Raw genomic sequence first — 21,601 nt, 5'->3', positions numbered from 1 at the left:
TGTTAAAGAAGCTTGCCTCATTTCACACAGCTGGTAAGTGGTAGGGTCAGGATTCAAACCCAGGGCTGGATGGCTCAAAACTTGAGCTTTTTCCACTATACTTTGATAATGTATTTCCACTTTCCTTTCCATCCCTCCCGACCTGGGAACAATATCATCAGTTAACTTCTGAAACATGGGGGTGAATATTCCAATGTGATCTCTATATCTCTTCCAGAAAGGAAGGCAGCAGGAGTCCCTTTCTATGGATGGCAGAACTGAGGCACAGAGGGGTTAACTGACATGCTCAGGGCTACAAAATAAGTCCTTGGAGGAGCTGGGATAAGAGTCCCAGGACTCCTGGCTTCCAGGGGCATTATTTGACAGTCCATGTCCTACCAACATCAGAGACAATTTTATTGTAGGTCTGAATGAATGAGCAAGTAGCTGCTCCTTGTGGCCTCTCAGGAGGATGAGTGAACATCTGATATCTGTGAGCTGTTTCCCACCAGTTGCTCTGTGGAGGAATTGAAGTCCCTCCACACAATACTGTAGGTTTAGGTTCCACTGAATCATTGACTTATGAGCCATATCCCAGACTCATTCTAACAAGCTAGATATCCAACATTTTTATTAGGCTCCAAAATTAGATTTAACATCTGTTTCTGAGAGCTCCTGGCTCTTCCAGAAGCAGCTGAAATCCTGGTTTTGTACTTTCTTTCTCAATTCCCTGGAATCAGAGAGAGAGAGAGAGAGTATTTTTTAGAAGACATATGAGTATGGAGGGGCTTTGCCTGAAAACTTGCATGAAATGTTCCATGGCTATGGCAGGCATGATTAGCTTGTACCTGTCTCTCTCTAGGAGCCTGTGATGCTACTGCTGAAGTTCCTCATCAGTTTGATATGCTGAGAGCATGCTTATTCTGTGTAGTAAGGTGCATGGGCACCATTCAGACACCCATTCCCCTGGAAAATTTTCATCTGAACACTGGCAGGGCCTAATGGTATAGGAGACAGAGCTGCTGGTCAGTGCCAGTCAGGAATGCCAGGCTTCAGCTACAGCTTTGCAAATTTTCCAATCTGTATAGTCTTTTTGTCAGTGATCATGTACCCTCTCTCCCTCTCAGTTTCTTGGGGGAGCTGGGGAATTAGATTCTGATGAAAAGGCATAGTCCCACTCTGCCTCTTTCTAAACTCTTAACCATGTTGTAATTGTCTGGCTTACAGTGCATTCCTCAAGAATAGGGACCCAGCGCTTCCCTGGTGGCTCAGTGGTTAAGAATCCACTTGCCAATGCAGGGGACACGGGTTCGAGCCCTGACCTGGGAAGATCCCACATGCCGTGGAGCAGTTAAGCCCGTGCGCCACAACTACTGAGCCTGTGCTCTAGAGCCCATGAACCACAACTGCTGAGCCCTCGTGCCACAACTACTGAAGCCCGTGCGCCTAGAGCCCGTGCTCTGCAACAGGAGTAGCCACCGCAATGAGAAGCCTGCAGACCGCAACAAAGATTAGCCCCAGCCCGCTGCAACTAGAGAAAGCCCGCGTGCAGCAATGAAGACCCCGTGCAGCCAAAAATAAATAAATAAATAAATTTATAATTAAAAAAAAAGTTTTTACCTTTTCTCACCCATTTGAAAAAATTATACAAATAATGTATGTTCCTAGTAGAATATTAGAAAATACAGATAAGCAAATAGGCCAAAAGAAAGAGAGAGGGGGACTTACCCTGGTGACACAGTGGTTAAGAATCTGCCTGCCAATGCAGGGGACACGGGTTCCAGCCCTGGTCCGGGAAGATCCCACATGCCGTGGAGCAACTAAGCCCGTGCGCCACAACTACTGAGCCCACGTGCCTAGAGCCCACGAGCCACAGCAAGAGAAGCCACCATCGTGAGAAGCCCGTGCACCGCACCGCAATGAAGAGTAGCCCCCACTTGCCACAACTAGAGAAAGCCCGCGCACAGCAACGAAGACCCAACGCAGCCTAAATAAATAAATTTATTAAAAAAAAAAGAAAGGAAAGAAAGAGAGAGGAAGGGAGGTTAGAAGGCAAGATGGAACAAGGAAGAAAGAAGTAAAGAAAGGTCACGCAAAAGTCCTATCAGCCGGGGATAAACATGCACACCCATATACACATTAAAATATTTGTCTTTGTTTTTGAATTGAGAAACTTTGCAGGGAATAGAAAGGTGTAAAACTTGAATCCTCAGGATACAATTGTCTGGTGACAGTGTCTAGAAGTCAGGGACTCCTACTGCTGTAAAAAAGCAGAGGGCATCTTTTGGGATCCTGGGATGAGGAAGACTGCCTCCAAATCAGTAACACAGTAACTGTTGCTTTTGGGTGGAGAAGAAGAATTTGGCTCACTGAAAAAGACAAAGTTCTGCCCTGCCTTGGCCTTTTATAGAGAGTCTGATTTTTCTTCTAGTAGAGTCATAATGAGTCCCAATCTCCTAGAGGCTGGTTGCCCTGGAAGACTGGCCTTTCATTTATAAAAGCTGTTTGCTCGAAGAACTTTGCCAACTTCGTTAAGTGGAAGTTAGTAGGGCATTTTCTTCCACTCTCAGGACCTGCCCAGTTAGCTGACTTTTACTGGCACAACTTGTATCTGCAAATAACATGTGAGCCATAAAAATCCACCTTACCCTTGAGGTTCCCCTAGAACCAAGGTGTTTCTGTTTGTTCTCTGGCTCATGCGGATTTCCTGAGCCTTGGCTCTTATATTTCAGATAGAAGTTTGACATTCTGTTTCTTTAAGTACTGAGTTCAGGGAGTACAGGCCCCACTTACTATTCAGATCCACACACCACTTCCAAGCAAAGATTTGTTATCGCTAGATTTATTCTACATCTACAGTTTGCAAATATTGATTGAACTCCAACTTTGTGCCAGATGCTATGCTTGGCGCTGGAACCACTGCAGTGAATAAGACCCAGTCTCTGCCTTCAAGGAGTTCATGTCTTGTGGATGTAAACAGGCCTTCATCGTTATGCATGGTAGCTATCTATACACGGGGTACTACGAGAGCAGGGGGATCGTAACAGCCCTGGGAGATTAGAGAAGATTTTTTTTTTTTTTTAAGTTTGCAAATTCTTTATATTTCCAGCTGTTGAGACAATATTTTTGAGAGTTGAGGTTACCTCTAGCGGCGAAACCAGAGCCAGCTATTAAGCAGCCAGAAGGCTACAGTAATTGAATACATGACCATTTCTCTTTTAGCACGTTCTTTGTTCTCCTCTTCCAGAAGTTGTAGACGTCTATTTAGTTTGATTATCTGTCGTCTTAATGAAGCTGCGTCTACAACAGTCATGTCATCTGAGGTTCCTTCAATCGTTGTATCTATATTTGAAATGCCATACCTGGCGTTGTCATGATGAGGGTTAGAGGTGGCGGCAGCAGACCCACCATGCAACACAGGTATGGAGTCAGTCCTGACCAGCTGTCCATTTTGGCGAACAGCATTTTCACTCATAGAGCGCTCTCTTTTTAGCCTGCCAACTGCACGGATTTCTTCATTTTGAGGGGTTGGAGGAGGTTTTTCTAAATCCAGAAAATCTAGTGGTCTTTCACTTAGCGTAAGTACATGAGGTGGTGTTTTTAGTGCCAGAGGTTTGAAGGGAGTTGACTGTATAAGGTCAAGATCTGCTGGTCTTGAAAATGGAATGTCTTCATTATTTCCTGCTACAACAGTTCTCTCTGGAACCTGCATAATCACACTAGCATTTGAAACTCCTTCTTGGAATCCTTGTTCCAGGTCAGCATTTGGTGGTGCTACCTTTAATTTTTCCGGGACCCTCATTCGCTGACTAATACCTTCGGTGTATTCCATTTCATATTGAATTCGACTAATTTCCGCCATCTCAGCAGCACTGGGAGAAGGAAATGCTGCCCCACTCACTCTTCCTAGTGATGTGTCATTGCTTGTTCTTTTACTCATTTTTAATACAGTAAATACACGTTTATAATAGCTATTAGAATACTGCCTCCCTGTAGTTCAGTTTACTTTACACAACAATTCCGCTACAGATCTGAATTTTTTTGGAGTTGTACGAAACAACACGGAAACTGCTTTTCCAGAAATGTGTACCAACTACTGCTTGCTTTTTGGCATTATCTGTTTCTGTGCTTCATATTAAATCCTTTAACTTGCTTCAATATGCATGTGCTGGATTTGGAGCCACTTTTGTCCCCCTGGGCCTGCTGAAAGTCCCTGGCGAGGACCGCCGCTCGCCGGCTCCTGGGGCGCTCGGGTGGGCGCTGTCAGAGGCCGTTGGCCGAGTGCACAGAGGCGCCCGGGCAAATCACCGGCCAGAGAGGCCCGCAGCGGGCGGGGAAAGACCTAGAGAAGATTTTTGAGAAACGTTTAAGCCGAGTCCCAAAGCACTCGGGTTTTGGTAGTTTATTGACATTACTATAATCTGTGTAATTAGGCTTATGTTTTTATACTCTCATTGGATAATTAATAAAACATAGGTTTGAGAACATTCAGGCATTCAATAATTTGTGGGTAATGACTGCCTAGCTTGTATTTTAAGAAATAACTTTTAAAATCTGTATTAAATGCTTTTCCTTGCCTAGTCCTATCTTAAATACTCTGAGTGGGTAGTGTGGGGCTGGTATAGAAGGAATAAAAGATGTAGGTTAACGTCTCTGAAAGTTCACAGTCTAGTTGAGAAGAACAGATTTCTCTACCTAAAATAGAGGATCACAGGAAACAGTCGGTGACCAGATGGAAGATGGATGTGTTCCTGTCACTGGCATCACACATCCTTTCACTTCTTCCTCAGGGCAAATACTATCCCAGCATCGACAAGGAGTTTGATTTGGACACAGTAACAGGGGAAACAGACCTGCCTTGCCTTCCTTAACCCCCTGGAAACACTCGTCATCTCATTTCTCCAGTTTACTGCATGAGCACATTTATTGCCTAGGTGACTTCAGGGAGGATTTTAGGAATTCCTGGGCTTATCAGTGTTAAATACTCCTCCTTGACCCCTCTTCTAGAATACTTCCTCTTTTCTTCCCCAGTATATTCTCACTTATGGGTATAAAGAAAAAGTGAGTCCTCCTTTGATACCAACTCTGCCTTCATTTACTCTTAACTTTCCTTTTGGCAGTTTTCAACCTAGCCAGAAGGAAAGCCTTCAAAACCAAGACATTGAATTACCCCTCTGGTGTATTGTAAACTCTTTAAAGCCTCAACTAGACTGTAAACTCTTAAAGCTGTGTCATACTTATTCTGAACCTAATACACTGCTAAAGAAGACATAGTGAGGACTTAATACATTTATCTTGATTTATTATTCTACAAAAAACAAAGTTTACAGGAAGAGAGGTTGACTTTTTTACTGGGCTGACGAATTATATACTCTTCCTCCTTAGCACAGAGTGAGGAACAGTTTCTTTAAATTGAAGCCTCTGTAAATCAACTATACTCCAATATAAAATAAAAGTTAAATTAAAAAAGTAAAATATGGGACTTCCCTGGTGGTCCAGTGGTTAAGACTCTGCCTTCCAATGCAGGGGGTGTGGGTTTGATCCCTGGTCGGGGAACTGAGATCCCACGTGCCCTGTGGTGCAGCCAAAAAATTAAAAATAAATAAATAAATAAATAAACAAAGTAATGACTGTTTATTTATTATTTTGAAGCTAAAGTGGGTTTTATTGTTGCTTGTTTTTAAAGTTTTTATTGGCGTATAGTTGCTTTACAATGTTGTGTTGGTTTCTACTGTACAGTAAAGCGAATCAGCTGTACGTATACATATATCCCCTCTTTTTGGGGATGGGATTTTCTTCCTATTTAGGTCACCAAAAAAGCATTGAGTAGAGTTCTCTGTGCTATAGGTAGGTTCTCATTAGTTATCTGTTTTATACATAGTATCAATAGTGTATATATGTCAATTCCAATTTCCCAATTCAAGTAATGACAATTTTTAAAAAAAGAAATACTAAAAGCAACAAAATGAAAAGGCAACCTACAGAATGGGAGAAAATATTCACACACACACAAAAATGAGGCCTCATGCTTGTTGCTCTGTCAAATTATTTACACCTTTTTCAGAATATTACATTTCCATTGTAGAAAAATATGCACCATATGTATTTAAACCACATTTGGGTATTCGTTATGTTGGATCATTTATGTTGTTGATTCTCTGTTAGAAATTATCTGGGGGAATCTTTAGAAACTGTCAGAGAGAAAACTGAGGGAACTCATTGCAGGATGTATTAGCATTTTCTCATTCAGCTCTGGTTCAGTAGGCAGACACGTACATTCCACTAATAGTCATCTTTTCTGGAAACTTTTAAAGATAAGAGAAATTACTCTCAATCCAAAATGATTTGAGGTCAGGAGACAGAGGAACAGATATTTGGAGCACTGGCTAGTGGGAACTGTGTTTGCATGGCTATCAGGCAAACATCGTCAAGTTCCAGTCTCAGATAGATCCCTAGCGGGGAGAATACAGGCCCACCTGGCGACTGGGGGAGAGGCAAGTGAGAAAATGAGGCCTTATTTCATTCACCAAGTGGTTCAGTAGTAGACCAATTGGTGTGCACCATCCACAAATGCTGCAGAAACAGTATGGTAGACTTTCCTGAAATCTTTCCTTGTTTACTCTCAAAAATGCATTTTACCTCCACTGGGTAAGCACGACGCTTGGTTTATATTCTCATTATACCTTCCTAAGTAGCTACTTATAGACCTGTGCTCTCCCATCTGTCAGAATGAAAATCCCAACAAATGGGACCTAATGAAACTTAAAAGCTTTTGCACAGCAAAGGAAACCATAAACAAGACCAAAAGACAACCCTCAGAATGGGAGAAAATATTTGCAAACGAAGCAACTGACAAAGGATTAATATCCAAAATTTACAAGCAGCTCATGTAGCTCAATAACAAAAAAACAAACAACCCAATCCAAAAATGGGCAGAAGACCTAAATAGACATTTCTCCAAAGAAAATATACAGATTGCCAACAAACACATGAAAAAATGCTCAACATCACTAATCATTAGAGAAATGCAAATCAAAACTACAATGAGACATCATCTCACACCGGTCAGAATGGCCATCATCAAAAAATCTAGAAACAATAAATGCTGGAGGGGGTGTGGAGGAAAGGGAACCCTCTTGCACTGTTGGTGGGAATGTAAATTGATACAGCCACTATGGAGAACAGTATGGGGGTTCCTTAAAAAACTACAAATAGAACTACCATCCGACCCAGCAATCCCACTACTGGGCATATACCCTGAGAAAACCATAATTCAAAAAGAGGCATGTACCAAAATGTTCATTGCAGCTCTATTTACAATAGCCAGGACATGGAAGCATCCTAAGTGTCCATCAACAGATGAATGGATAAAGAATATGTGGCACATATATACAGTGGAATATTACTCAGCCATAAAAAGAAACGAAATTGAGTTATGTGTAGTGAGGTGGATGGACCTAGAGTCTGTCATACAGAGTGAACTAAGTCAGAAAGAGAAAAACAAATATCGTATGCTAACACATATATATGGAATCTAAGAAAAAAAAAAAAAGGTCATGAAGAACCTAGTGGCAAGACGGGAATAAAGACACAGACCTACTAGAGAATGGACTTGAAGATATGGGGAAGGGGAAGGGTAAGCTGTGACAAAGTGAGAGAGTGGCATGGACATATATACACTACCAAACTTAAAATAGATAGCTAGTGGGAAGCAGCTGCATAGCACAGGGAGATCAGCTCAGTGGTTTGTGCCCATCTAGAGGGGTGGGATAGGGAGGGTGTAGGAGGGAGGGAGATGCAAGAGGGAAGAGATATGGGAACATATGTATATGTATAACTGATTCACTTTGTTATAAAGCAGAAACTAACACACCATTGTAAAGCAATTATACTCCAATAAAGATGTTAAAAAAAAAAAAAGAATGAAAATCCCTTACAGGTAAAAAAGCATGCATTAAAACTACAGTTAATTCACTACTTTTTTGAGGAAAAAATAAACCCAAGAAAGACTACTATTGTTTTTTAATTAAAAAAATTATTTCATATTGGAGTATAGTTGATTAGCAATGATGTGTTAGTTACAGGTGTATAGTAAAGTGATTCAGTTATACCCAAACAAGTATCCATTCTTTTTCAAATTCTTCTCCCACTTAGGTTATTACAGAATATTTTGCCAAGTTCCCTGTGCTATACAGTAGGCCCTTGTTGGCTATCTATTTTAAATATAGTAGTGTGTACATGTCAATCCCAAACTCCCAATTTATCCCTCTCCCCCATTTCCCCCAGTAATCATAAATTCGTTCTCTAAGCCTGTGAGTGTTTGTTTTGTAAATAAGTTCATTTGTATCATTTTTTTAAGATTCTGCATGTAAGTGATATCATACGATATTTGTCTTTCTCTTTCTGACTTACTTCACTTAGTATGATAATCTCCAGGTCCATCCATGTTGCTGCAAATGGCAATGCAAAAGACTATAATTGATAGTTATGTCATTCGTGACTTTTATTTCATTAAAGCTCAAGAAAAGTTCAGAAGAAAAGACAGAACAGTTTTATTGGAGAAGGAAATAGCTCTCATCATGGAGCCAGAAAGAGCACTATAATATTTAGGAACAGATTGGAGATCTCTTGTGACTGCTCGGGGTGGGGTGCCAGGGTTAGAGGAGCCCAGGTGTTTGTGTTTGGGTGAGGGGAGAGGATGGTATCAGAGTTTGATGAAAGCCCTTTCCTGCTTTCAATGGCTTGGTCTAAATCTGTTTAGTAATGGAAACTAGAATCATTCTATCTTTACCAAGTAAGTAAAATATCGCATTGGATCTTAGTTATAGTATATATTAACCACTGTCTGTCAGAAGAAATAGAAATAGTATCTAGGGGGAGCTGTTTTCTGGGCTAAGGGGATGCAGCTGTACCTTTAGGATTCTAAACTGACACCATTTGAAGTTGGTTTTTAGATAAGAGCTTTTATTTGCACCTAATACTGTGATACTGTTACGTTTTATTTCTGTTGGGTATCCTGCAGTGCTTTTTTTGTTCATTTTCCCCAAAATGATATATCAGAGAGAATAGAAATCCTGAAGAGAAGGAAAAGCTAGATGGAGGGAAGGAGAGAGGAGGGAGAAACAGAGACAGAGGGGGGAAGGGGAGAGAGAGAGAGAAAAGATTTTTCAGGAGGGGAAAATATGGAGATTAATGTGGAAAAAAAACTACACACACAATTGAAAAATCACAGGTATTTAGAGAAACATTACCTTTTATTCAAAAGAAAGAAGAAAATATGGTTACATTTTTAACATACAAATAAGCTGCAGCCCCAGTTTAATAGGGAGATGCATCCGAGGAAGAGATAAAGCCTGTCATCATTTAGTAAAAGTCATTGAGCTAATTTGAACAGTAGCTTAGTATCCTTTTTGAAGACAATCTAGCTGATTCTCTATTTAAGTGACTCTGTAGGGATGAGGGATATTTTTAAAATGTTTAAGTCATAAGATATGCAAGAGGTTTTAAAAAATCTGGAGCTAACTTTAAGAGTGTTACTGTTGAAGTTCATCAGACCCAATGATAGAGTCATAATAACCCCTACTTAATATACATAAAGAATTAGAGATAAAAAGTCATTTTGTAATGAAAGCTCTATCTACATTGGCCATTAATAAGTTAGTTTATGTGATTTGAGCATAATTGGAGTGCTAAAGAGTTTGTGACCAGTTCTAGTGGCACTAATAGCATTGTTAGTGAAGAAAATGTACTGTTGTCGTAAACTAGAGAATCTGACTCAGGCATGTGAATTAATTATAATTACAATACTTAGTTTAAATGTTAAGTTAAAACCATTCCTTCAACTTCCAATCCAAACTCAGTTAGCTAATTAGTAAATTATAATAGGGGTCTTTCTGACATTGCTAATTAGTTGAATAGTTACATGGTTGAAAGTTACAATTTCTATATCTGAAAGTGGCATTGCTTCAGCACTAAGGAGATATATATAGTATTGTTTTCAGTGGGCACGTCATTAGTAATAACTCTTGTGGATATTCTATTGAATAACAATATCTGGGAATTTTGTTCCCCAGCCATCAGTGTTGCTTGCCTCTCTTGCTTTCTCACTGTCATTCTTTGTCACAAATGATGGCAGCTAGGTGTGTGAGTTATTATTCTTCTAAGAGAAAAGGGTGATGTGCGCACGTGCACACACACGTGTGTGTGTGTGTGTGTTTGTATTGGGTGGATATATGAGACAGATAGGTCTGGCCTAAAGCAAAACTGGTTAGCATAAAGTTGCTTTTTAAAAAATTTTTTTAGTTCTGGCTTCTTCTGCATCTTGCCTTATCCCCAGCCATTACCTCTCCATCTCTCACATGAGAAGGGCTTTAGCATTAAGTGTTAGCAGTTTTTATATACTTCTTGATGTATGAACTAATCTTAATGATCCCTTGGATTCATCTGTGTGCATACTGGAGATGGCAATATTTTGATACCTTTCCCGAGGTGCAAAGCACCAGCAGTGGTGAATAAGCAACACCAGGTCCTTCTGGAAATTTTTGTTGAGAAAGCCACAAAACAGAGGATGTATACATGTAGAAACCATAGCAATCAAGTGGCAAAATACAAATACCAGGTCATGGTGGCAGCTCATCAGGACCTCATGATACCAGTCAAAGATGACCTTGAAGATGTTCAAGGGAAGCCAGCAGACCCCAAAGGTTACCGCAGTAGAAATCAACATCGTGTTGATCCTCTTGTTCTCCCTGACCCAGCTCTCACTTTCCCTCTTCTTGTCTACTTTCCCATTTCTCCTGCGGAGGCAGATAACAATCTTCAGGTAGCAGATGAGGGTGAAGCTCAGAGGGACACAATATTGCAGCATAAACAGGGAGGTTGTAAAGAGGAGCCAGTTCATTTTGGAGGGCCAGTTCTCTACACAGGCCACCTGCTGGGTGTAGAGGTCAGTGGGAAGAGAGAGGTTTTGGAAGGGCTCATGGGTGAGGCGGTAGGACAGGAAGAAGGGAATAGACAACAGAAGGGAAAATAGCCAAATCAATGTGATATCCCAGTAGGCGTGAGCTACACTGCGTTTCCAGCCCCAAGGGTTCACAATCAGCTGATATCTTTCAACAGCAGTTAACACAAGTGAGAATATGGACACAGAGACACTGTGCATATGGAGACACTATGCACATAGGAGGTGCGTTTGCACATGATATCCCCAAATATCCGGTGATCCATCAGAGTGTAGATGATAGTAAAAGGGATGTACATGACACATACCAAGATGTCAGAGAGGGAGAGATTGGCGTACAGTATGTTGGTGACATTCTGAGCTTCTCTCTGCTTCTTAAAGATGATAATAATGAGAGAGAGGTTTCCAAAAAAGTCCATGATTAAGATCACAGTATAGACTATGAGTAATAGGAGCAAGGCTAGGGAAGTGGGGTCTACAGGACTCAAAGTAGAAAAATGCAGAGTTGTTGCTCTTTATACTGGTTTTATTAGATGCTGGATGGTTTAGGAAAAGTTCCATCATGTCAGAGTTGTAAGAAGAGCTTTTCTAAGCTTACTTGTATTATGGCTGGATATTTTGGCCATCAGTTCTTGGAAAGAACTTTGCTCTGAGTCTTTCAATGAGTGATTGGTAGGGTTTAGTCTTCCTCTTTGTCTGCTTGATGGAAATACATGAATGACTTGAGTAAGCTCTTGAGATCCTAAAAAATTAAACAGAACCCAGAAAATTAATGCAAGTTCTTAACAACCTGGACAATTCTATAGGTGGAACAATGTCCCTGAGAGTACATAGAGAGATATCCAGAGAGTCTCTGTATCCTTGCCTTCCTTTCATCTCAGGGTGTTTTATTTGTCCCAACAGTATAATCTTTAGAGATAATGAGAAAGGGAATGCCACAGCATTCTGTTAACTACATAAGGTAGCTCAAAGGTATCTTTCCATCCCTATCACCTTCTGTCTTTTTTGTATATGTGTGCTGTGGAGGCCAGAGTACTATGTTTGGAGTTGGGCTCCACTTGGAGCATCACTGTTTGGTGTCTGTATGACTTTGACATAAGTTAATTATCCTTATGGCTCAGTTTTTTAAAGCTGTAAAATGGGGATAAACAATGTATTTCTGTGTTGTTGTGAGGACTAAATGAGATCACGCAACTGAATTTGTTGCTCACGCCCAACGTAGAGCATATAGTATGTGTTCAGTATATGTGTGCTGAATAAAATTTGTCAGTTCCACTCCCCAGAGCTAGTCTATAGCCTTAAGTCTGGGGGCTAGACTCCCAGATCATGCCCGCTATGGAACAGCATATGGCTTCCCCTCTTTTTCTTTCTTCCATTCTCTGGGGTTGAAGCCAGACTTGGCACAAGCAGTTTCTGGGTACATGGCTCAGATTCTAGAGATCAAGCAAAGGTAGCTAGTGCCTAGTGAGCTATTACTCAGAATTAACTTTATTTAGAAAGCATTCCCTCAGTTTTCTTTTCCTTTGGGTCTCTTCTTTTTCTGACTTCTAGAGGAAAGGGGGTCCTCGATCCTATGGCTCAGCATGGCTTAGGGTGGTCAAATTCAGTGGAGTTATTCATACCAGGATGCACAACAGACATGGTGAATGCCCTGCCATTCCAGGTGGTGACATTTCTGGCCCAAAGAGGACATGTTGAAAGAGAGCAAAGGAAAAAAATACCCCTTATCTTGGTTTATTATTTAGGAATTTGAAGAAAACAACATAAATGGTATTGATAAAAGATAAAGAAGGACACAAGGAACTGATCTATGGTTCAGATGTGCTGTGGTGATGAGTAGAAATAGCAAAATTTGTAAACAGAGGTATTTGAGATGCAGTTTAGGGCTTGGATGATTCAGGGGTTCAGCAAAATTAGAGTTCACAGGTATTGGCTGAAGGGAAATATCAAGATAGATTTAAGCCTTTTATGACAGTCAGTGGACTAGAACTATAAATGAGAAATAGAAAACTTTGATTGTTTACTTGCCACTAAACAAGCTTCACTTGGAGGAGGAAAGGGATGAAAAGGAAATAGGCAGTGTACAGATGTACAGATACATATGGGTACGCTAGCATGAGCACTATACTTCCTGTCAGGAGACATGTCCTGCTGCTAACTAGTTTTTTTTAAAAAATAATTTTATTTATTTTATTTAGTTTTGGCTGCGTTGGGTCTTTGTTGCTGCACGTGGGCTTTCTCTAGTTGTGGCGAGCGGGGGCTACTCTTTGTTGCGGTGTGCGGGCTTCTCATTGTAGTGGCTTCTCTTGTTGCGGAGCATGGGCTCTAGGCCTGCGGGCTTCAGTAGTTGTGGCACTCAGGCTCAGTAGTTGTGGCGCAAGGGCTTAGTTGCTCCGAGGCATGTGGGAGCTTCCCGGACCAGGGCTCGAACCCATGTCCCCTGCATTGACAGGCAGATTCTTAACCACTGCGCCACCAGGGAAGCCCTAACTAGCTTTTTGATCTTGGGCAAATCACTCCCCTTTTCTGGGCCTCAATTTCTTTATCTGTCAAATGAAATTTTTAAAATGGCCTATTTTACAAAACCAGCAAAGTCTTGTGCCTCCCAGCTCTTACTGTCTACAATAAAGAAGAACTTCCTGTGAACCTTGCAAAGTTAGGTCTGAATAACAGTTTTCTGTTTACAGATTTGGAAATTCATACAGTTTTGCAGATTTCCTAGCAGTTTGGTAATAGAGATGGGAATAAACATCGGAAACCCTTGTGTTGCCCATTCTTATTGATCTGGGTTGTCTGGGCCAGGTGAATGAGTATCACTCACCACCCTGCAACAGCAGGTCTAAAACTTAGTAGAGACCCCTCTACTCTCTCCTATAATGATTAGTAGCAAAGTACAAATTAGTTCCCCAGTCTATAAATTCCTACAGAGGCTTGAAGCTCAAAAGGTCAGATGGGCCTCATCTCGGGGGGAATCAAAGGGGAGTGCTGGAGTTACATTATCCAGTGCCCTCTTTACAATTCAGAGAAGATTAACAAGTAAATCCCCAATATGAACTTTGAATGGCAGTGTGGGATTTACACTTTACGTAATTGGTAACTATTAAGTTAAAATATTTAAATCTTGCCTATCTGGAAGCAAAGTAATGCTAAGCCTTGATTCATAAAAAAATTCTTGGGATACATTTCTATTTTAGGAAAGTTCATCTTTGGCTTGTTTGGTTGCAAATGACCCCCAAAGATGTGAGATCTCAAATTACCAAGTGATATTTTGCCCCAAAATATGAGTAGCATATGGCAGAGGTAGGTAGTCTTCAATCTTTCAACTTGATTGTATCTAGATATGCTCATGAGGCACATACCTTGAACTGGCTCTGTTTATACCTTTTAATGCAAAAGTACAGCATTACATTACACATTTTTTGGTAGTTTTGTGTTTAAAAGTTTCAAGATGAACAAAATAAAAGCTTTACTCTCTGCCAGAGTCTGCATATGCATATTTATTTCTGTATCTGAATGTCTTTTTGTGTGTGTGTGTCTTTCTTTCTGTCTCTATTCATACAATTCTTTTTTGGGCTGGGGGGAGGTGTTGGGGGTAGAGTTTGTGTGTCTGCCCCTTGGTCTATGTGTGTTTTCTCCTTACCTCTCATTATCTTCCTCCCTTTCTGCCTATCTGCCTTACTCTCTTCTCTGTTTCCTCCTTTCCCTTAATTATCCATAACACAGAAAAACTAAAGCATATTTTAGATTATCTCTTATATTTTATTTGGTGCTATGGTGTTTTGACCTGGAAGAAACTCTATAGGTATTTTAATATACCCCTCCCATTTGACAGATGTTGTGGCTTTGCAGTTAATTAGTGGCAGAACAGGGACCAGAGCCTTAGTCTCCTGCTTCTTGGAGAGTTCCATGCTCTTTCCACTATTTTCTGCTACCTCCTGTTTTATATTTCTTGAAGAAATTTCTGTATTTGTTGTTCTTAATTTTAAAAGCAGGTGAGCAGAACATTTTCTTTTATATTAAAAAATTTCCTTATGTAATTTCAAAGAGCCTGTGGCCTTGGGCAAAGTGAAGTTTTGCATCCCCACCCTCCAAGTATGTATGTGAGGGTCCCAAAATAGTGCAGGATCACACTGCAAGAACTCTCTCTCCTTTTCCTTAAGCCTCTAGGAATATAGAATCTATGGCTGTGTTGGTGCAAATAACATCTCACACTTGTTTAGAGCTTAATTTGTCTAAAGTACTACCCCATTTATTTATTCACTCAAGAATTTAAGTGCTATGAAAAGATGCTCAACATCACTAATTATTAGAGAAATGCAAATCAAAACCACAATGAGGTATCACCTCACACTGGTCAGAATGGCCATCATCAAAATGTCTACAAATGATAAATGCAGGAGAGGGTGTGGAGAAAAGGAAACCCTCTTGCACTGTTGGTGGGAATGTAAATTGATACAGCCACTATGGAAAACAGTATGGAGGTTCCTTAAAAAACGAACAATAGAGCTACCATATTATCCAGTAATCCCATTCCTGGGCATATATCCAGAAAAGATGAAAACTCTGTTTGAAAAGACACATGCACCCCAGTGTTCATAGCAGCACTATTAACGGTAGCCAAGAAATGGAAACAAACCAAGTGCCCATCAACAGACGATTGGTTTAAGAAGATGTGGTATATATATATACAATGGAATATTGCTCAGCCATAAGAAAGACTGAAATAGTGTCATTTGCAGCAACATGGATGAACCTAGAGAATATCATACGAAGTGTAGCAAGTCAGAGAAAGATAAATATTATATGATATCATTTACATGTGGAATCTAAAAAATAGTACAAATGAATCTGTATACAAAACAGAAACAGACTCACAGACGTAGAAAACAAACTTAGGGTTAACAAAGGGAAAGGGAGAGGGGGACAGATAAATTAGGAGTGTAGAATTAACAAATTAGTATAGGAGAATAATATAAACTACTATACATAAAATAGGTAAGCAACAAAGATTTACTGCATAACACAGGGAACTCTATTCAATATCTTGTAATAACCTATAATGGAAAAGAATCTGAGAAAAATGTATATATGACTGAATCGCTTTGCTGTACAGCTGAAACTAACACAATATTGTAAATCAACTCTACTTCAATTACAATTTTAAAAACGAATTTAAGTACTGACAAGGTGGGTTATCTTATTTGATCACAACAGCAGTCCTGTACTCTACTTTAATTCTGACTTTACAAACATGGCAACTAAGACCCAGTGACTTACTCATGGTTGCATAGTTAATAGCAAAGCCAGGAATAGGACTTCTACTTTCTAAACCATACACAAAGTAATATTTCTAGTTTATTTGGGTCATTTCTTAAAATCAATCAAATTAATCATTTGTGTTCCATGAAAACAAGTAGAACTTGAATCTCTGTAAAGGCACATCTTATAGTTTTCCCTCAGAACAAACTACTATGTTAAGTAACCATAAGAAGCATCAAGAAACAAATGCTTACTCTTTCACAGCCTTATAAAAGTGTAATTGGCCTGGTTATTCTATATTGTGCAAACTCCTTATCCTACTCAACTATTCACCCATTCCCCCCAAATCAGATTTTACATCTATCTATTGCAGAAATGTGTGCTTTTAAGATTTGGGGGTAACATTATAGTTTTATTACATGTACTTTGATTTTCTCTGCTGGAGATGGTTTATCTGTTTTTCCTTGAATTTGACAGTTGCCTGAGTCCATATAAAATGTCAGTAGAAAATGTGCACATTTCTTTTCCAGAGCCTAACAGTTACTTTTAAAATCAAGCCAATACAGATTGTCTGAATTGGCTTTAATTTTCCATGGAGGTTAATGACTGAACTTTTCATTATTGGGAATGTTGAGGCTTTTAATTCTTAAAATAACAACACATTAAATGTATAAAGAAAGGAGAGCTAAACTCTGCCAATGAATATAAGTATACCAGGTTTTAAGTTTATTTACAAACAGATGAACAAAAAGTAATGAAAACTCCATTTTGCCAATACTAGCATTTGGTGATTTGTTTTGATAATTTCTTTACAATGGTGCATTTTAAAGCTGTGGGGTTGTTTTTCAGATCACATAAGCAAGAGACATCCGGTATAATTAGGCCTGAACATACAACAGTTCTAATTTTTAATGATCTTCACATACTTAGAAATGGGATTATTTTAACATGAAAAGAATATTTGAAAAACATACTTGCAAGATTTTTATTTAGCATTTTAGAGGTTTGTTTCCCAGTTTCTTACCTGTTGGAAATTTCTGGCTCTGTTGCTATTCTTTTCATCTTCTACATGTTTTCTTTCTTCATTTCCATGATTATTTTTCTAAGTTTATTTTTATGTCAAAAGATGACATGTCAGACACCTGTCCAAGCCATAACATGCCCCTCCCCCTTCTTGGCTTATTTATCCATTAAACGATCTATAGCTTCAGAAGCTGCTTCCAGAGTTGAAATCATTGCACAGAAGATCAAGCTCAGGAATCCATTAGGATCTGAAGGCCACTGAAGAGTCAGAAGGGAGGAGTCAGGAGTCACAGCAGCAGTGATATTAGATGGAGCTATTTACAAGATGTGTTCAAAATGTTACTTTCAGTCATCTTATAGAGATGGTAATAAGAGTGCATGTGAAAATCTGTGGCATTTTGTGGTATGTATACATATGTTTTGTACTTTAAAAAAATAGCTTTGCCAAAATCATACATTTAATTTAAATATTCCTGGAAAATTATTCATAAGCATTAGTGGTTGTTCTTAGAGAATTTACTATCAGCTAAGAGATGGGTTTTTTTTTTTTTAAAAGAATTCCAAGATACTCTTTTTTTTTTTTTAAAGACACCAATTGTACTTGAACATTTGTTACTTTTTAAAAATAATTAATTAATTAATTTATTTATTTATTTATTTTTGGCTGTGTTGGTCTTCGTTTCTGTGCGAGGGCTTTCTCTAGTTGTGACAAGCGGGGGCCACTGTTCATCGTGGGGCACGGGCCTCTCACTATCGCGGCCTCTCTTGTTGGGAGCACAGGCTCCAGACGCGCAGGCTCAGTAGTTGTGGCTCACGGGCCTAGTTGCTCCGCGGCATGTGGGATCTTCCCAGACCAGGGCTCGAACCCGTGTCCCCTGCGTTAGCAGGCAGATTCTCAACCACTGCGCCACCAGGGAAGCCCCCAAGAGATGGGTTTTATTCCTGATTTTGCTATAATTTATGAGACTAATGAAAATGCTTTTAAAATTAAAGTTAACCTAAGTTCCCCAGGAAAGTTGTGTATTATTAAATAAGATTTTCATCAAGCACTTTGAAACTGACAACAACTAAGCTTCTTAAATAAAAGTGGGGACTGAAAAGCCCTCTTCTGTATTTGAAAGATTATTACAAGAGGGGGCTGTTCCTCACTGTTACAAAAGACTGAAAAGTGAGATTTCAATGAAATATAAGAAGTATTTCCTTATAGTGAGTGTGTTCAAAGACTTTGAGAAGCAGGGCTATGGAATATCAAGTGTGGTTGAAGATCTTTCTGACATGGCCTAGTGGATAGACTAGCAACATTTTAAAATATTTCCTAACTCAAAGATTCATTGATGGACCCCAAATTTTAGAACTAAGCCATGCAAATCAGTTCTATTTCCATACCCAATACACCAAACTAACCAATTAAAAACTCAAAATTACCAGGCAGTCAACAACACTGAAATTATGTATCTGTGTTTTATAGAACCCTGCCAGGTCATTGGCCTGGTGGAGTATGTGGCAGGGGGTCGGGATGTGCGCTACAGGAGTGGAAGCCAACCTCCTCCTCTGTGGAAACTTGACAAGTCAAAGTAGTTCAGGGCCCATACCTCGTCTTGCCCCAGTCATCTTTTACTGGTATCCCCCTTACTTATTTATCTGTTTGTACTTGAAATATAGAGAGTAGCAAACTTTGGAGGGCTTATTAAAAAACAAATATCTTTTCTGTACATAGAACAGTGGCAATAACTAGCAGTGAGGTATTAGCATACTAATAACTTAGTATTAGCATACTAAGAGATCATCTTAGTTGTCTGTGATGTTGGTGAAGAGTTTGAGAGGCAGCTTGAGTGAGACAGAGCTGGCTTTGCACCCAGATTGTCCCATGTTACCTAACCTGGGTCACCTTGAGCTTCTCTGTGAGCTTTTGATTTCTTTTCCGTAAGGTGAATATTGCCATCTGTCTGGCAGGATTATTTTGAAGGTAAATGGTAGCACATAGTAGATATTCAGTAAGTGACAGTTATTGTTGTTTTTTAGAGTTTGCCTTAGTAGAAGTATATAATCCAGGTTAAGAGCAAAGTTAATTGTTTTCTGTTTTTGCATCCCTTCCCAAAGAAAGCCTAGAAAGAGCGTGAGATATTGGGAAATGGTGAAAACAGTTGTTTTTTAATTTTTAAGGGGATGTTTGATATAATCCTGTGCTGTCTTTATTGATGATAAAATTTAGCAAGCATTTGAGTTTTGTTTGCCTTGGTTAAAATTCACTGTTTTAATTGCAAAAGGTAGTTTTTAGGCTAACAGCCTTGGACAACAAGCAAAGTATCCAAAGAAAGAACTTAAGCCCCTGATTATTTCTCCCATCTTTCTGAAGCTCTTGCCGCTTTGTTACTTTCTCTCTCATTATATTATAAGCTTTATATTTAGTTATAAAACACATTTTATTGTCCTTAATCTGCTATGCCTTGATAAGTGTAAACTAAACCATTAGGTGATTCTCTGAGCCCATACTTTTACATATTAGGGAAAGTCAAGATTGAGGAGCATCTTGAAAAATATAAGTAGTGTCTAAACTCAAAGTCTCAGTGATCTGTGTTATAATTGATTATACTAAAAGCTTGGTAAAGAAAGGCTTTCTGTTTTTTTTTCTCACCCTGCTGAAGTTGTCTTTACCTCTGTCTTTGTTAAGAGCTGTCTCATTATAAGCATTTTTAAAAAGAAAAGCTGTTAGGATTAACCTGCTTGAATTGATTGTTTTTTTCCTTAGATTTCAGTAGATCCTAGAGGACCTATTTACTTACTAAAGCTTTAGAGTACTACCTTAAGACTTGGGGCAGAGGACAACCTGCCCTGGGTCTTGTACTTAGAGAACCCACATATCACACATGTTAAAAAAAAAAATGTGTCATCTTGGTTCCAGCACTCAGCACTGGCAGAGCACAACTTGTAATTCTAAACACTTAAAAGACTAAGACCATTCAGGCCCAAGGTACACTTCTCTCCATCACTTGCCCCATGCCCTCAGAAAATAAAGGTGATTATGTCCAGATATCATGAAGGTTATGGGCTGTTGATGTTGGTTATGGATACTGCTTTGTAGTATGGGGATGCTTTGAGTGACAGAAGTTCTTAGGTGAGGGGAAAGACTAATTAACTTAGCATAAATGAAATAGATTCTTGTGTAATGAACTACTGTTTTCTAGTACTACTAACTACACATTTTCTTGTTTTTCATTGTATTCCAATTTGTGGTTCTACTCACAAATTAAGGTGATATTTGTAACAGTGGTCCATGGCAGCTGAGGAATATTTTACAGTAATAAGCAATTCATATTACTCTTAAATTTTGTACATGAAATTCCAGGCGTAATATATGTGATGCCAGTTGTTGACAGTGGCAATGGATGAGCCTTGAATCCTAGAATTGTGAGTAGTCCTATTTTTGTAAAAATATATAATAGGGGGGCTTCCCTGGCGGTCCAGTGGCTGGGACTTTGCCTTCCAGTGCAGAGGGTGCGGGTTCGATCCCTGGTTGGGGAGCTAAGATCCCAAATGCCTTGCAGCCAGGGGGCCAAAACATAGAACAGGAGCAGTGTTGTGGCGAATTCAATAAAGACTTAAAAAAATATATATATATATAATAGGATTTAATTAGTTTTTTAAAAAATTACATGAGTTTCCATTTTATTATAATAATTTTACTTAAAATTTGGTATTTGTTAATTACAATTTGTATACTGCTTTTTAATTTTATAGATAATTTTGAGCAGTTTGGAAAAAGGATAATATTTGAAAACAAATGTGAAAATAATTTTGATTTTTCACATTTAGTATATATTTTTTATGACAGTATCTTCAAATTTTATACATTTTGAATAAACCACATTTTTCCCCCTCCAAGTGCTTTATTTATTTAATTTTTTTATACAGCAGGTTCTTATTAGTTATCCATTTTATACATATTAGTATATATATGTCAATCCCGATCTCTCAATTCATCCCACCCCCCATCCCCCCACCCCCCCACCCCTGCCGCTTTCCCCCCTTGGTGTCCATACGTTTGTTCTCTACATCTGTGTCTGTATTTCTGCCCTGCAAACAGGTTCATCTGTACCATTTTTCTAGGTTCCACATATATGCGTTAATATACGATATTTGTTTTTCTCTTTCTGACTTACTTCACTCTGTATGCCAGTCTCTAGATTCATCCATGTCTCAACAAATGACCCAATTTCGTTCCTTTTTATGGCTGAGTAATATTCCATTGTATATATGTACCACATCTTCTTTATCCATTTGTCTGTCGATGGGCATTTAGGTTGCTTCCATGACCTGGCTATTGTAAATTGTGCTGCAATGAACATTGGGGTGCATGTGTCATTTTGAATTATGGTTTTC

The 21,601-nt window shown here is 39.2% G+C and overlaps 1 protein-coding gene and 1 pseudogene across 2 annotated transcripts; both read right to left on the bottom strand.

Annotated features, from left to right (window-relative positions):
- Window positions 1–1,987: 1,987 nt before the first annotated feature.
- LOC309623136 (mitochondrial fission factor pseudogene) lies at window positions 1,988–4,034 on the bottom strand (annotated as a pseudogene). The gene has a single exon. The product of its transcript is annotated as a mitochondrial fission factor pseudogene (transcript).
- Window positions 4,035–4,441: 407 nt separating this feature from the next.
- On the bottom strand, window positions 4,442–20,838 carry LOC309623130 (neuropeptide Y receptor type 6-like). Its single transcript, XM_082379676.1, is given in 3 exon segments — window positions 4,442–11,143; window positions 11,146–11,403; window positions 11,405–20,838. Coding segments are annotated over 3 exon segments (1,128 nt in total). The 5' UTR covers window positions 11,504–20,838; the 3' UTR covers window positions 4,442–10,372.
- Between the last annotated feature and the right edge of the window lie 763 nt (window positions 20,839–21,601).

The sequence above is a fragment of the Balaenoptera borealis genome (assembly GCF_965194805.1).
Source record: "Balaenoptera borealis genome assembly, chromosome: 2".
In the NCBI taxonomy this organism is placed as follows: Eukaryota; Metazoa; Chordata; class Mammalia; order Artiodactyla; family Balaenopteridae; genus Balaenoptera; species Balaenoptera borealis.
The sequence above is the reverse complement of the archived record's forward strand: the minus strand, read 5'-3'. Positions and strand labels throughout refer to the sequence as shown.